At 42.5% G+C, this 16,193-nt stretch overlaps 1 protein-coding gene across 1 annotated transcript in view; it reads left to right on the forward strand.

Annotated features, from left to right (window-relative positions):
- The window catches only part of FLT3 (fms related receptor tyrosine kinase 3), a gene marked incomplete at both ends in the record, with an annotated part of 41,827 nt that extends 27,155 nt beyond the window's left edge, over window positions 1–14,672 (forward strand). The window contains 15 exons of the mRNA XM_082487797.1: window positions 1,347–1,453; window positions 2,604–2,715; window positions 4,287–4,465; window positions 5,404–5,510; window positions 5,609–5,741; window positions 5,831–5,935; window positions 7,246–7,356; window positions 9,897–10,050; window positions 10,400–10,527; window positions 10,895–11,019; window positions 11,384–11,506; window positions 12,138–12,249; window positions 12,333–12,432; window positions 13,483–13,588; window positions 14,538–14,672. Of these exons, the coding sequence (XP_082343923.1) occupies window positions 1,347–1,453; window positions 2,604–2,715; window positions 4,287–4,465; window positions 5,404–5,510; window positions 5,609–5,741; window positions 5,831–5,935; window positions 7,246–7,356; window positions 9,897–10,050; window positions 10,400–10,527; window positions 10,895–11,019; window positions 11,384–11,506; window positions 12,138–12,249; window positions 12,333–12,432; window positions 13,483–13,588; window positions 14,538–14,672 (1,837 nt within the window). The remainder of the gene's footprint in view (window positions 1–1,346; window positions 1,454–2,603; window positions 2,716–4,286; window positions 4,466–5,403; window positions 5,511–5,608; window positions 5,742–5,830; window positions 5,936–7,245; window positions 7,357–9,896; window positions 10,051–10,399; window positions 10,528–10,894; window positions 11,020–11,383; window positions 11,507–12,137; window positions 12,250–12,332; window positions 12,433–13,482; window positions 13,589–14,537) is intronic.
- Between the last annotated feature and the right edge of the window lie 1,521 nt (window positions 14,673–16,193).

Below are 16,193 nucleotides of genomic sequence, written 5' to 3' on the forward strand. Positions count from 1 at the left end.
GAGGTAGCTTAAAAGTGGTCTGATTTTATCCCTGAGTTCAGGGACATCTTTAAGGCCATTTCAGATTAAGACATTCAAAGCTCAATAACTTTAAGGAGGTGTTGCCTTAGTCAGAAGGCAAAATTGCCAGTGGCTTCACTGTGAGTTTTCTTGCTTTAGAACTGCAAGGTGATACTTGGTGTCTTAGTTCATAGTATCTTGCTCTTAGTATCTTCGTATCTTAGAATCTTGCTTAATGAGAAACAGCCTGATTTTAGTTATCTAGATTTCTTGTTCCAAGCTCATTACTGTTTTCTCTTCCTTTGCAAATTACTGGTATATGCTGATGTTTTTCTGTCTGCTTCAAACTCCCTGATGTGCCTGCTTGCCTTTACCACTAAAGTTGAGTTGGGGCCCTCCCACCCAGTTTTCCTTGAGCACTCTGCTAAATCATCTGCCCCCAAAATGCCAGCAACTAAACCTAAGAAGGGATTTTCTTAAATGCTCTTCCAGCATTGGTGAGTTGCTATATCTGCCATTTAAATGACAGCCATCCTGACATCAATAACCTGGTCAAAATGACAGAAATAGGATGCCGTCTCTGTAAGATTATATATTCCCATCTCCCTACCTCATCCCATGTCCCATAAACCAGTGGTTCAACAGGTCAGTCGTGCAGGAATCTGTAAGTCTCTGCAGTCCTGCATTATCTTCTTCCCTGAGACTTGCTAGAGCCCTCTCTCACCGTTTGCATTATCACAAGCCATTTCCAGCATGGTTTGGGTCTCGGTTTGCTGCCACCACCATAGGGGTTAGTAGAAGGCTGGCCTTCCTCCTACAGAAATATCTTGATGGTTGGTGCTTTGTCTCATTGATAATGAACTTCTGATGATTAATTCATTTCTGAGTCTCTGTCAGATCTTTCCATTTGGAGAGGTTTATCTCGTATGATCCTAGCTGTCATTGTTATTTCCTAATACTGTTTATCGTATCAGCTAGAAACTCCCATCAAAACCCTTTGGAGTGTAGAGAGTTTGATCCTTTGTAGGTCTTAGCATCTGTGCCAGATGTGTTATATACCTTGTCTTCCAATGGACCGGTAACAAAATCACAGCCTGACAGCCCAGATGCACTGCAAGAATTATGAGGAAAATGGCAGAATGAAATCAATACTGCAGGAAAAAAATAACCTCTTATCAAAACAGTTACATTCTGGGGTTCGTATTCTCTAATGAAAAAGAATTTAGTCTGGGTTCCTCAATAGAAGATGCTGAATTGTTTCAGTCATATATATGAGTCTTGACTACATTTTAAATCTTTTTCAAGTCAGTCTTTTGTCCTTTTCCTGTTTTTTCTTTGCTCCACAGCATTTCGTCAAAGTTCTGCAACCATCAGCACCAGTCTGGGATATATGTATTTTATGCTGAAAATGATGATACGGTCATGACAAAAAAATTCACTCTGTACGTGAGAAGTAAGTGAGAAAACTATCCCTGGGAAGGTTTGGCAAAGTCTGGCATTTTGCCACTGATATAAACGGAGCTAATATGTTGCTTTTCCCTTGGTATTCCCTATTTCATTTACACAGATTTATTGTTAAAAATGGAGGAGCACAAGGCAAAAATGTGATGCTCTTCACACTGCGCTGCACTGCTGAAATCCAGGCACTGGGTCGGAGAAAGATGCCGGCAGCTTGTGGGTCGTGTTTCTTGTGTTGGTCAGGGATGGAGAACAGAGGAAGGAGCAGGAAGTTATTAATTCTTTTCTCTTCCCTTTAGTGTGCCGTAAACAGAGAGGACAGAATATGAGAAATTAGTCATATACTGAGAAAATTAATACTTCTTAAGAAAACCACAAAGCCTAGGAGCTCTGTGGAATACAGTGACCGTATTCTAACTCTACGGAGCCCGAATATACGTGACTGCTGTAGAGACCGCATGAGATACACAGTGAGAGGAAACACGTATCCTCATTAGGTGTTAGCTTTCCATGGCATTTTTATGCCTTTTTTTTTTTTCATAATGGCATTTATGAGTTAATGCAGTTAGTCTGGAGACCCTTTGGGGTGTGACACATACGTTAGGGCTGCACTGCCTCCCACACCCCTGCCCACAGTTCACACAGGCACGGTCTTGCCTGGTGCTCTCGGTTATCTCAGTTTTACTGTGTGACCGTAGCATCTCACCCTTGCTGTACGTTATGGATCATTATTTATTATCTATTATTTATACAGGGATCCTCTCTGCACATTTTGTGTGGGCTGGACACCCAGAACTGTGGTGTCAGGGGAGTCCTGGGGCCGACTGCTTGCTCCGAGCCAGAAAAGCAGAAGTCAAGACTCCTAATTTTGGCTCTGCCACTGCTTCGGTCTGGCTGTGCCCGTACAGAGAAGTGGCTGGTCTCCTTGCCTTGCCCACGCTGCCATCCCGCAGAACCGAGGCACGGGGCCGGAGGAAGGAGGAGGACTGAGGGCTGCACCCAGCATTCACCGTGGCACGCGGGTGGGCTATTTTGAAAACACAGAAGCAGATCTTGGTCTCGGCAGATGTAGCGTTGGCACATAAACGTAAAGGTTTTGGTCACTGAGGTGCTGACAGAAATTATCTTGTGTTATCTTGTTCCAGGAAAGCCTGAAGTAACGATGCAGGTGTGGTCCAAGCAGATCTCCTGCGTTGCTGACAGTTACCCTGCCGCATCCTGGGTTTGGAGGAACTGTCCTGAACTGAACTCATCCAAGTAAATAATTTTCCCTCTTTTTGATTCATCGCAAAGACCATATCTGAGCTATCCTTGGTTAAATGAAGGTGGGCCTGTAAGAAACTAAATGTAAAATGCGCTCTCGACCATTTGTACAGGGGGACATGGTGGCCCACTCCAAGGGAACCAGATCACCAAAACTAGTGAAATTTTTCAATTTTTTCAAAATTTGGCATCAAATGAATTTTATAAAGATCTGTATCTCAGGCTCTTTACACTGAAACAAACCCCACTGGGTTTATATCAACAGTTAGGTAGTTACCAAGTCCAATCTAAGTTTTTCTCTTGGCCTGCCAAACTTTGAGGGCATTCAGGGAATACAGTGGTTAATATTAATTATGATTGATTCATTGGTTAAGCTTTGGTTAATACGGCTGTTATGGTGACCTGTAACCAAAGCCAGTAAAGTCAGTGAGAGTGTTTCCAGTAAAGTTAGTGAGATTGTTTCCATTTCCTCTATTTATTTAGGACAGTGAGTCAGGCCCTAATATTTCAAGAGATGCTGAAACAGCTTTGAGCTGTTTTATGAACTCTGCAGTTTTTTTTTATTTTAGATGTGCCAAAAAACTAATAATCCCACAGTGCAGAAGAGTACTGGGTCAGATTATCTTTTGGAAGATTGTGGATAAAACTCTAAGTATTTTAGCTACATATAAAAATTCTAGAACCATTTTCTCATCTGTGTCTCTGGAAAGGCTTCCTAACATCAATCAGTTTGTGCAGAAATGGAAGAGGAAAGAAAACAGCCAGCTAGTGAGTTTAAAATACTCCTTAAAACAGCTTTCTGGAAAGAAAAGCTGTGACATTTCTTTTCTTGGGAACTTCCACCTGTAGAAGCCACATGTGTGGAGCTGAACAGATTTTATTTATTTACTTATCTCCTCATTTATTTATGTGGACAGCAAATTACACAGTAAGTTGATGAATGATAGAAAAGCTAAAAGTCAAAATTATCTGTGTGGGCTTCCTTTCCCTCGAGTATAATGTTGCCTCTTTCCACATATCAGGCCTTAAATAAGTCATTAATACAGGGTGGATGCTCTCCATCTTGAGTGAGAGAAACTTCGTGGTTGAAATCACATATCTTCAGGGAAAGGAGTTAGAACTTTTACTGTGGGTTCATTTTGTATTTATTGTTTTAGCGGTAGCTCATTTGGAGCTACTCAGTGGTTTGAGTGTTTGAAGTAAAGGTGAAACCAGTGGGAATAGATGTGGTAGTAGGGGTCATGTCAGCTGTGAAATTGGTGGAGGTCCTGAAGGTCAAGGGGTGCAGGTGTCCTGCCAGGGCAGTGGTGGAGCGTGAGAGTGAGCCCAGTGTAGGAGGTAGGGAGACCAGTTCACCCCCCGCTGGCCCTGCTGTGTCCATCACCAAAAAATTAGACTGGCAACTGCTCTGACGCCTCACTAACAGCGACAAATAAAAAAGCAGCCCATCTATCCCTCCCTCCCTTCCAACACAGATGTAAGACATGTTTTGAAATATCCCACCTTCTCCCTTGGAAAATGCCACCATGAGCCAAAAATCAAAACTGGTCTGCTTTCTTTTTCAGCTGTACAGAAGAAATCACTGAGGGGATTCACAGCTTCTTGCCAGAGAGGAGATCCCTGGGGTCATGGATTTCAAGCAGTACTCTAGATGTAAAGGAGACAGCAACAACCTTCTCCATTGAGTGCTGCGCAAACAATTCTGTCGGTTCAGCCTGCAACAAGAATTTCATTAACCTGTCAGGTACCATAAACCAGTGCTTTAGCACAGGTTTTCTCAATCAAAGCTGGCATGGTAGAACTTAGAGTATTTTTTATCTGGCTAAATGGCTGACCGTGCAGTGGTATTGCAAGTCAAACGCAAGTGCTGTGTGTATACAGTGTGGGATACGGTGGGTGAATGGGAGACACATGTCTCTTTTCTCTTGTCCCAAAGCAGTGGCTTTCCTCATAAAATGAACAGAAATTTCACACAAATAGGAAGTTCAGGATGGAGCCATGGCAATGTTGGGGTCTGCTTTTTTATTTCATCGTAGTGATCCCTACCTGAAACCTGGAGGCATCTGCTTTGGGAAGAGCTGAAGCCTCTTGGGTAGCTGGTGGCAGGTGTTGGCTTTTGTTCCTCTCCTGGAGGTCACTGTGGCGCTGCCCCAAAATCCCATGGGAGCTCTCCTCATCCCAAGCAAGAGCATGACTCATCTCCTCATCCCAAGCCAGCAGACCACTCAAGGGACAGTACCTGTCTGGGAAGCAGCAGAGCAATGCTCCAAGCAGGTTCTCTATGGTCCATCCATTGATAACTGGTGATTCAGTATCTGAGGTACATTGCTTGGGGAAGGCATAGGGAGGGAAGGGAAACATGACGAGAAGAGGAATTGTTTATTCCTGTTTGTGTTCACAGTGTCCAATCCATGGATCACACCAACAACTCCGTGCACTTAGATTTATGAATTGGTGTAGCATTTCTTTTGAATGAAAACAGACGTCAGGATTACCCAGCACTTAAAGCCTCCTGCCCAGCTCCTTGCCTTGCGTGTGGCTTCATGTCATTCCCCGTGCAGAGGAAGCTCAGGCATGAGAGGACTGCAAACTGGCAGAACTGACCAAGCCATCCTTGCACCTTTAGCTGTACACATGAGCTCTGATTCACTGGGTAGTAATATGTATCTCTTAACGTTGCAGGAGCTGTTTCTTCCCCCCGGGACAATGCTGCATTCTATGTCTCTGTTGGATTTTTCCTCCTATTGATCGCTTTTTTGTTTGTGTTCATTTATCTTAAATACAAAAAGGTAAAAGCAAACATAAATACCCGCCCTTTCTTCTTTTGTTTCTACCAGGCTGTTTCTTCTTCTCTAAGACTTATTCCACATTTTTTTTCCTTCCAAAGCAATTTAGGTATGAAAGCCAGTTGCAGATGATTCAGATGATAGGCCCATCAGATAACGAATACATCTACATCGACTTCAGAGAATTTGAATATGATCTCAAATGGGAATTTCCTAGGGAAAATCTGGAATTTGGTGAGCAGTCCACAAGGCAACCCGCCATGCTGGAGCAGTAGCCTGCGGTGTAGCAGCTGCAAATAATATTGGCATATTGTGTCTTGTAGGACAGGTCCTCGGTTCTGGGGCTTTTGGGAAAGTGGTGAATGCGACAGCTTATGGAATTAGCAATGCAGGAGATTCAGTCCAGGTCGCAGTCAAAATGCTAAAAGGTATGGTAAACTCTGGGTGCCTTTCACAAGCAGTGATGTGTTCTAGCAGCTCCAAAGCAGAAGCGGTGTTGGAAACCCCTTTATATACAGACTTGTAGCAGTTACACCTCACAAATGCTTGGTTTCAAAATCCGTTCAGAATGTTTTCAAAATCCTGTTTCCATTTGGAAAGGTACTGCTGAAGTGCCTTCTTCCTGCTTTTTGTCCTACACACCACAAATCTGCATTGTGTGAGGAAGGACGGAGCTGCTCTGCTCTAAAGAGGACGAATGTAAATTCGTAGTGCGGATTAACCTGCTGGTCACGTTGATGACTCTGCGGGCTTCGGAGTGAGATCCCCTTTCCTTGTAGTGCTGTCCAACTGTTGTACTGCCTTCGCCTCCTGCATCTGAGTTCGCTTATTTGTAAAACTTCCAGCACACCTTCCTGTGGTCTTTTCTTCTTGATGACACAAAGCAATTTCTTTCCATCCCTCCTTATGGGTCAGACTTCTTAAACCTCTAATCCTCCTTGCTGCTTTGTTCTGGCCTCTCTCCAAACTATCTTGACCCCTCATAAAAGCAGGGTCCAGAGGTGAGCCTCCCTGGCAGCAGGCGGAGGAGGAGGGCTGCCTCACTGGGGCCCGAATGCCACAACCCTGTTGATACATATTGGGATGAGCTTCACGTTGGCAGCAGCACCAGCACCCTGCTCGCCTGGGTGCCCGTACAGTCCCTTCCTGCCAGCTCTGCCTTGTCCGCCTCTTCATCCCCTACCTGCACATGTGCATCAGCTTTACGCTTCCTTGGTCCACTCCTTTGCTGTTGTCTTCATGGAAGTTCATCCTGATTGATCATTTTTGTTCACGTCCCCAGTTCACTGAGATGATGAGGACCAAATGCTTGCTGAAAACCAAGCCTATAGCTATCACTGACACACAGGGTGGCCCTCTTAGCTGTTGGATCACAACTCTTTGTGTGCCATATGGCTGTTGAGGCATTTTTTTCTCTTAGCATTTCTCTCCAACAGGGTTGACTGCCATTTTTTCTGTGCTTGTGAACACCTTAATATGCTGCTGTCATTCCTTGCCAGCCTAAGAATGACAAATATTAACATTTTATGACTGCTTTCCCAAGCATTCAAATGATACACGCTCACACACACACATTTATTTTCCACCTTTGGCTAAATCTTTTTATACTGTACAAAAATTTTTAGGATGTTTCCAAATGTACTGTCAGTCCAATTAATTTGAAATGTGACAAGGCATCACGACCATTTACATTTTTAATTCTTTGCTGGAGATTTCCAAGTCTGTGTTACTTTTACAGAAAAACCTGATGCTTCAGAAAAAGATGCTCTAATGTCTGAGCTGAAAATGATGACTCACATTGGAAGCCATGAAAATATTGTGAACCTACTGGGAGCTTGTACTGTGTCAGGTAACTTGTGCAAAGGTACCAATTAAAATGTTCAGACTAAAGAGGACTCCTGAGCAGGAAAGAAGTATCAAAAATTGATTACTGAAAGCAGTATTAAAAACAGCCAAGCCATAATTAATCACCTGTTCCTTAGGCTGCTGTTCCCCTTTTCACCCCTGAATCCTGTCTTTGCCCAGATGGCCCAAAATAAGATGAAGATGAAATGAAATCAAAGTTAAGGCTATGCGTGTGTACAGAAATGGGTCCGTTCTAATCAACCTTGCATGAAGTGATACAATAGCCCTTCTATAGGGGAAGTTTTCCTGTGACAGTGGTGATGGCATTGAGATGGGCCAGTTTATTAAGCAAAAAGGAAAACCTTATCTGGTGTAAGGTACTTTGTATCCACACGATTCTGTTCACATAAAAGATTTTATTTTATTTTATTTTATTTTATTTTATTTTATTTTATTTTATTTTATTTTATTTTATTTTAAATCATGTGGCTTACCAAACAGTGAGGTTGGAGAAAGACAGGGGAAAATGGCTAAAGCCCAGATAGGAAAGAAAATAAACTGAAAAAAGAGCAGGGGTGGAGGGGACACAAAAAGAAAGAGGAGCAAAGTGAATAATGAAAAAAGAGACAACTTTTTAAAGGACTGAATGTAAAAATAAACTGAAGATAGAAAGAACTAAGGAAAGAGGGACTAAGATTAATTGCTAATTAATTATTGTGTGATTTGTGATATAATTGAAGCAACATACGTGGATATTCCTGTCCCAAGAACTCCCTCTCTGGCCAGTCCATCAGTGAACAAGTGCGGGTTGAGAAAGGCTAAAAAACAGATCACCTTGGGGAAAGGGCAGGGTTTACCCAGTGCTTGCCCATATCATGAACTGTAACAGCTGCCACTGAAAAACTTGACAGATTTTCTGCTGCAGAGATTTATTAGGTCAGAAAGACCAAAGATAACCATTAACTCGTGTTTCCCCAGTTTGCATCAACAGCAATATTGTCATGCAAAGACATTTGAGGCATAAGAGGAAAGCAGAGAAATAGATTGTTGGTGGTGGTTTTAGCTGATTTCATAGAATCATAGAATGGTTAGAGTTGGAAGAGACCTTAAAGATCATCTAGTTCCAACCCCCTGCAGAGACACCTCCCCCTAGACCAGGTTGCTCAAAGCCCCATCCAACCTGGTCTTGAACACCTCCAGGGATGGGGCCATGACAACTCCCCTGGGCAACCTGTTCCAGTGTCTCACCACCCTCACAGTAAAGAATTTCTTCCCAATATCTAATCTAAATCTACCCTCTTTCAGTTTAAAACTGTTACACCTAGTCCTATCACTCCACTCCCTGATAAAGAGTCCCTCCCCATCTTTCCTGTAGGCCCCCTTTAGGTACTGGAAGGCTGCTATAAGGTCTCCCCAGAGCCTTCTCTTCTCCAGGCTGAACAGCCCCAACTCTCTCAGCCTGTCCTCATAGGAGAGGTGCTCCAGCCCTCTGATCATCTTTGTGGCCCTCCTCTGGCCTTGCTCCAACAGGTGAAAGGCTGATTCCAATTTGAAACTATACAGGATGCCACTGGCTTCGGGAAGACTCAGCAAGTGTAATGGTGTAAGCAGGACAACTGCAGGGGAGACCTGCTCAGTCTGGCAGGGTAGGGCAGGGATACAAGCCTTATCCAAGTCCTGTGTTCAGCAGCTTTTACATGGCTCTCCAGACTTCACGTCCATCCTCTGAGAGACTTTACAGGCTTTTCACAGTGTGCCCTACCTTGCTTGACACGGGGCTTCTGGCAGAAATGTCCACAAATTCATATTCAGTCTTTCTGAGCCAGAAGTGGCGATGCCAGTGTAAGGCTTTGCAGGGGTGATGTGTGACCACTCTGAGCTCTCCCTGGGCCAGTTGCTCTGGTCCTGCTGGCTTGTCATGGCTTTCCTCCGAGCCTGCCTGGTCGGAAATGGGAGGTGTTTTTCCTTTCTTGAGAAAGTGGCCTGACTAGTGCTCCACTCAGATACTTCCCCTTGCGAGGTCTTTCCCTCCTATAGGTCCTCTCAGCAAGCACACTTGGGTTCAGGTGGCCTTCATAGAAAAAAAAAAGGATGTTTCCAGAGCATCAAGGTAGTGCAGATAAATGAAGGAGCGTAGGACAAAGGATGTCAATTCACATCATCAAAATAATTAACAGCGGTCATCTTTTGCTTGAAACATGTATGATTTAGAAAATACGTTGCATCTTTATAGCCTGTGCTGTCCTCCCCAATGCCATTGGTATGGGGAAGGATGTTTGTGCTTTCATAGGGATTTGCAATCCACCTTGGGAGATGCACCACAGGGAAAAATCAGCTACTCAGACTTTCCAAACGGACGTCACAGTCAGTAATTACAGTCAGTAGACGTTACCTGCCCGTCAGTACAGGTTATTTACCTAGGAAGGGAAGACGCTTGGGATGTTTAATCCAGATTAGTCCTGGGAGAAGATGAGGCATCATTAGAGCTTTAATGGGGAGAGTGCTATAGATAGCAGGAATCATTTACATTTCCAACTATTTCAGGACCAATCTACTTGATATTTGAATACTGTTGCTATGGGGACCTTCTGAACTACTTAAGGAGCAAGAGAGAAAAGTTTCACTGGACACTGACGGATCTTTTTAAGCAGCACAACTTCAGCTTTTACCACAATATCCATTTGGACCAAAATTCCAGGTAAAGTATTCAGCAACAGTTTAATACTTTATGAAGCTACTGTCTCTTTTTAGGCTGCATTCTCAGCTGTGCTCTAAACTGAGGAAATTATTGAATTCTTGAGAATGTACCTCCACATGCTTTAATAAGCAATGCCTTGGGAGGAGCTGAGATTTAATGTGTTCTTCATGCTGAATTGCAAAAGAGAGGCAATCTCTTGTTTCTCTTTCCAGTTTTGAGAAGACTCATGTCTGTGCCCAGATTTTTAATGGCAATAACTGATCACGTTTTTTCACTGCAAAACAGTTTATGTGTAGAAGATTATGTGATCCACTGGGAGTAACCTTTGAAAATGTGTCACCCACTCCAGGAAGGGAACTCGCCTGAAGTACAGTGTGAATACAACTCTGTGCAGAGAGGATGAATTTGAAATCGCACAAAGTCAGAACATGAATGTGGCATCTGGATCAAATGGGATTGCGGTGTATTCTGAGGAAGGTAAGAACTTAGCTGCTGTTCTCTCTAGTAATTTTAACTGATATTATTGTGTTTATTTATATTATTGGTCTAACTAGACTAGACTCAGTAACACAGGAAACCACTTTCTGTCAGTCTGGAAGAAATTTTGCTGGAGAAGGATTCAACAACATTTAAGGCCTCAGGCTTACATTCCTGGTCATGCTGTACATAGTATTTGAGTATACTCAATATACTCTTTATTTTGTGTCTGAGCAAAGGAAGCGAAGATGGATGGTCTTTGTAATGTTGTTCTTGGTAGGAGCACGTGAAAATCCTTACAGCAGTCAGTAGAATTAATCAGAGTGAGGAAGCCCATGGAAAACATACTTTTGGTTATTTTTTACAGATAAAGTTAAGTATGCAAGCAGACAGATGGATGAAGAAGAGGATTTTAATGTGCTCACTTTTGAAGACCTTCTTTGCTTCTCTTATCAAGTTGCCAAAGGAATGGAGTTTCTTGAGTCCAAATCGGTATGGTGAAGGGTAGCAAATCGTTTAGACAGAAAAGATGGTAAAAATAGGTCAGTCTATGAAAAGCAGACTGAAGAACAGAGCCACACAGTGGTAGGCTTGAACTATACCTTTTTCTTGGGCTTTACAGCAAAGGCTGGCTTGCAGTTTTAGACATGACCCTGAGTAAGAAGTGGCTGCACACTTCTGCCTGCTTTGGCCCTGTCCCTTTCCCGCGAGCACCCAGGGACTGTCCAGCTTGCTCATTCTCCAAACTGTTTGAGTGGAAGGAGGTGCCAATTCAGAGAGCTCTGTGTGAGACAAGGGAGTTAACTCCTACTGGTACCAGATGCTGCAGAGCGTTAACCCATCCTTTCCTTCTAAGTGCATTCACAGGGACCTCGCTGCCCGGAACATACTAGTGACTCATGGAAAAGTGGTCAAAATATGTGACTTTGGCCTTGCCAGAGATGTAGTGAACGACTCCAACTACATCGTCAGGGGCAACGTAAGTTCCTGAGAGCTCTCTATTTTTCATACCATTATAAGAATGATAAAAAAAAAAACAAGAAAGTGAAACTTTGCATTTTCAAATTCCTTGTTAGCTTTATAGAGATCTGTACAGACAGTGCAGAAATCTCACTTTTTCCTGCCCTTGTGATTAACCAAATCAAGGTAGTGATAGCACTGTAAATGAGATGATACCCATGTCATTTCTACAGCACACTGAAATCCATTGATGGAAGTGCTGGGAATTGTGTACCGTTATGGACAATAATAGTGTAGGGGCAATAGCGTATGTGTGGGGTACACCAGGTCCTCTGGCTATCTGAAGAAATACAGGGTCGACATCTTCATCTGAGCTACTCACTTTGGAAGTCAGAGGAGGGAAGAAGGCTCCTCCAAGGCTTGAGTTCATCTCCTCCTTAAATAGTCACCTAAAATGGATGAGGTGAATTTGCTCCTTAGAAGTGCCTATTTCTTTCTATAAAGGAAATTTAAAGGGGCTACTAAGAGAGGCCCAGCTTTTCACATAGCAAACAGGAATTGATCCTACTCAAGCGGTGAGAAGTACAGTGAAACATCTAGAAAGCCTGTGTCACAGCATGACTTGCTCTTCTTTCCTCCTCTCTGTACAGGCTCGTTTACCAGTTAAATGGATGGCTCCTGAAAGCTTATTCGAGAGGACATACACAATGAAGAGTGATGTCTGGTCTTATGGAATATTACTATGGGAAATATTCTCTTTGGGTATGTTCTGTAATACAACAAAAGAGTACTGCTTGGTTTTGGCAGCTTCTGGATTAACACGTATTCTCCAATATTTTCCACAGGTGTAAATCCCTACCCTGGTATTCAGGTTGATACAAACTTCTACAAATTAATACAAAGTGGATTTAAAATGGACCGACCATATTATGCTACAAAAGATGTGTAAGTGTATTTCCTGAGTGATGCATAGCATGGGAATTTATATTTACTAGGTCACTGTTTGCATGACCTTTTATTTATTGTACACTGTACCTCGCTCAAAAAAATCACAGAAGGTGAGATCTTCCTCTAACTATGAAAAATGCTGCTTGATCACGTAGGTTTTGTCCTAAAGCAGAAATGATCAACACTAAAGGTTGTGTGTGTTTAAAAGGACTAATTTATTATCTGTATTTAATTGTGCCTCCCTTTCCCAGGAACTTCTAGTTCTCAAATCACAGACTTCTTTTTCTTTGTCATTTTGCAAAAGCTATGTTATACCGTATTCATTAGCTAAATCTTTGGTGACTTTCTCTAAACTTTTTTTTTTTTAATTGAACTTCAGTGGTTTTGATTCAGTTCCAGGAAGCTAGTGACCCTCTTAGAGGAAGATCCCTGCTAAGGAAGAGTTGGCAGGAGCTATTCCTGTGCTCTCGGCACATGATTTTCAGCCTGTGCCACTGTGCCTGGGTGGACTGCCTAGAGGAGGACAACAGAGGACAAGAGAAAAGAAGGTGGTGGGGTACTATGAGACCTGCAGCATGGAGGAAAGAGAAGGACTTTAGGTTGTCTGAGCTCTTCTGGCAGACATTTTCACAGATGACCTAAGGACTCGGTGCCTAGCTATGGCACAGTACCATTCTCATCCTCTTATTGTAGAGACTGTAATGGCATTAACGGTACAGGTGAATCTGACAGATTCACCCAAGAAAGATTGCTGTGGGGCTTATAAATACCAGGGAATAGTTGACCAGGTAAGTTTGCAAGGGACGTTAGCAACTAGGCACTGCACTGGTCCCTGATGAAACTATAAAATCTCTAAGGTGGTGTTTAAACTTCAAAAAGATTTTTCTGATGTCAAATTCCACAAAACGACCCACTGTGAAAACTGTCCTCAAGACTACAGAGTCCACAAGGAGCTGGTTCAGCCCCAGATCCAGACAAGAATTGTCTTCCTAACATTTTCTTCATGGAAGCTAACATGTTCTCTGTGTCACCTCTTTGCCCCTGCAGTTATCACGTGATGCAGTCCTGTTGGGCCCTTGACTCCAGAAAAAGACCCTCTTTTTCTTGGCTGGTTTCCTCTCTCGCCTGTCAGCTGGCTGAGGCAGAAGGAGCAGTAAGTAAATAGAGAAAGAAGAAAAAAAATATACTTTTTTTGTAGCTGTGAAATAGTCTTCTGGTTTCTATTCAATTGTGCCATTGTGTTATGGAGCTATTTCCCAGCGATCTGTGTAAGAGTTTGGGGAAGTTTTTTCTGCTATCAGAAGGAATCCTGACCTCCCTGATGAGGATTTCTTTCCTCCCACTGCCTGCACCAGGACTCCAGAAGGCTGAAATCTTTCAGCATGTGCCATGGGAATGTACTTCCCTTGTGCAGGAGCCAGTGCAGTTGGCTTTGGTGATGCTGATAACTGCCATGAGAGGGGAGCTGAGCCCAGGCCACCGTCCAAGGATCTCATAGGGGGCCACTATAAGTATGTGCTGCCATGTCCTCACAGATGTAAGGCCGTTTATCATTCTCAAAGGTCAAAATAATAAACAGGATCTGAGGAAGCCATATTCCATCCTTACCAGACTGTGATCTCTTCCTCAGGGAGGATAAGCAACTCCTTTCAAAACTACTGATTCCTATCTAGGTATCCACTCTTGGATAGACACCCTTTCCCAGTGCAGTGTCCTTGCAAACCTTTTGGGATGTGGTGAGCTATGAACGACTCCTGCCTTTGCAGCCTTGAGCCTCTCTGCAGGCTCTTAGCCTGGGAGAAGCTGCCAACCGTAGAGGCAAACTGAAGAGCAACTTCAAAGTACGGTACCTAGAAAAAAAATACTCCTTTGTGGTCCAGTGCTTTTTTGGTTGGATAAGATCCATCTCACATAGGCAGTTGTCTGGATTGTCTTTGGAGTCAGTGGGAAGTAATGGGCAGCTATGAGGGTGATTGTCCCTCAAGAGGAAGTGGGCTATACCTTACGAGTACCTACCTGCTTCACAGGGAGAAAAGCAGTTTACCAAATACTGTAAGTAATAACAGAAGATATCTTCTTTTATTTCCTCTTCCCAATTCTAGGTTTACCAGAATATGAAGAAAAATGTTTCTACACACAGTTCCAGCATCAAAACTAAACCACATGTAAGCAGGGATGAGGAATCTCTGCTATTTCCAACTGTACTCCAGCATGAAGACTCTCAGGTTGAAAAATGATCTGGGTTCTAGATTTGATCTCAGTATTTTCATAAACTCCGTGTAGCATATATGCTATGACCACTAAGAAAAGAAAATATTACCAGCTGGTGCTCTATTCACATTTCTTATGGGCCAGTCCATATTTATGTTACTTTGAGGAGAAGACACAGTTCATTTATTTGAATTCAGCGAACACATCTATCACAGGAGAGAAGCAATCGTCTTTTTGCTGTCTCTCTACAACTGGATATCTCTTTTCCTGTTTGTTTTTTTTTTTTTTAATGTAAAGAGTGTCTAATCAATGCATTGAATTCAGACTGTTCTTGCCATATTGCAAGCAAACACAAGAAAATCCATGTTTTTTTAGTCAATGTTTACAAGCATGGACTATGCATCTAGAGCTAACGGGTGTGATTTCCATGCTACTTACATCTTCATCTCCATATGTCAGCGAGTGTTGGAAAATCAGCTTGTTTTTACAAGGAACTATAAATCTGAGTGTGTACAACTGTCTTGTCTTGAACATCTCAATTGCTGTGAAGTTCCCAATAGGTGTCCAGTTCAGGTGAGTTCATTTCATTGAGCTTTAGGTACTCAGGTCATCTCTGGTCATCCAGGCTACATTCTGCGCTCACTGCTGAGAGCTACACATTTATAGCAACTGATTCCTTCTACCTAAAACAAACAAGAAGTGAGATTTGGAGATGACCTTCTGCCTCCCTGGTCTAGAAAATCCAGGTGGCAGTCTCCAACTGGAAGACTCACTTCAACTGAGTTATAACTAATTCCACTTGTTGGGCTTTGTGTGTTTTAATAGCAAATAAAAATGTCTAATTTTAAAGAAATTACCTCCTGTAGCAATTTAGGAATGTAATATCATCACTCTCAATTCCCAAAAGTTGAACTGGGTGTATTGCTCACTGCAATAAATTAAGAGTACTCCTCTTTAGCTTTCTCCCAGACTCCCAGGACAATAACCAGAGGCTCGATGGTTTTTTAATATAGGTAAAAAGACTTATTTTTGTTATGATGTTTGGGGATTTGTAAATACAGCTTTTATAATGACTAGCAGGATACATTTGTCTACATCCCAGCGAATCAAGATGAGAATATATTGGTTAATAGTTTTCTTCTCTTTTACATTTTGAAAAATGCTAACTGCAGTTAGGATTGCCAGTGGCAAGTGTTATAAATGAATAACTGTTTGGATAGAATATGCTGTCACATAAACTGAGCTGCTCTTTACTGACATTGTCTGAAAATAAATAATGTTGTAACACAGCAATTACGAATTGTTTATTTTTGTTAACATCAGTGAATTAACAATGAACCACTGATTTTTTTAACCACTGAAGAATAGTTTGGAAATAAAAAGACAGAAATAAAACTTTAACATTGCATTTTCTGGAAAGTATATATATGTGTTTTAACACACTCATATAACACAATTTCAAAGTGTTCAGCAACAAGATGTCACAGGTTGGCACCGTTAACATGCAGCCTGCACCAGCTGGAAGACAAGAGTTGAGTGTCTTGTGC

Source organism: Vanellus vanellus (genome assembly GCF_965231255.1).
Source record: "Vanellus vanellus genome assembly, chromosome: 1".
NCBI classification, from domain to species: Eukaryota; Metazoa; Chordata; class Aves; order Charadriiformes; family Charadriidae; genus Vanellus; species Vanellus vanellus.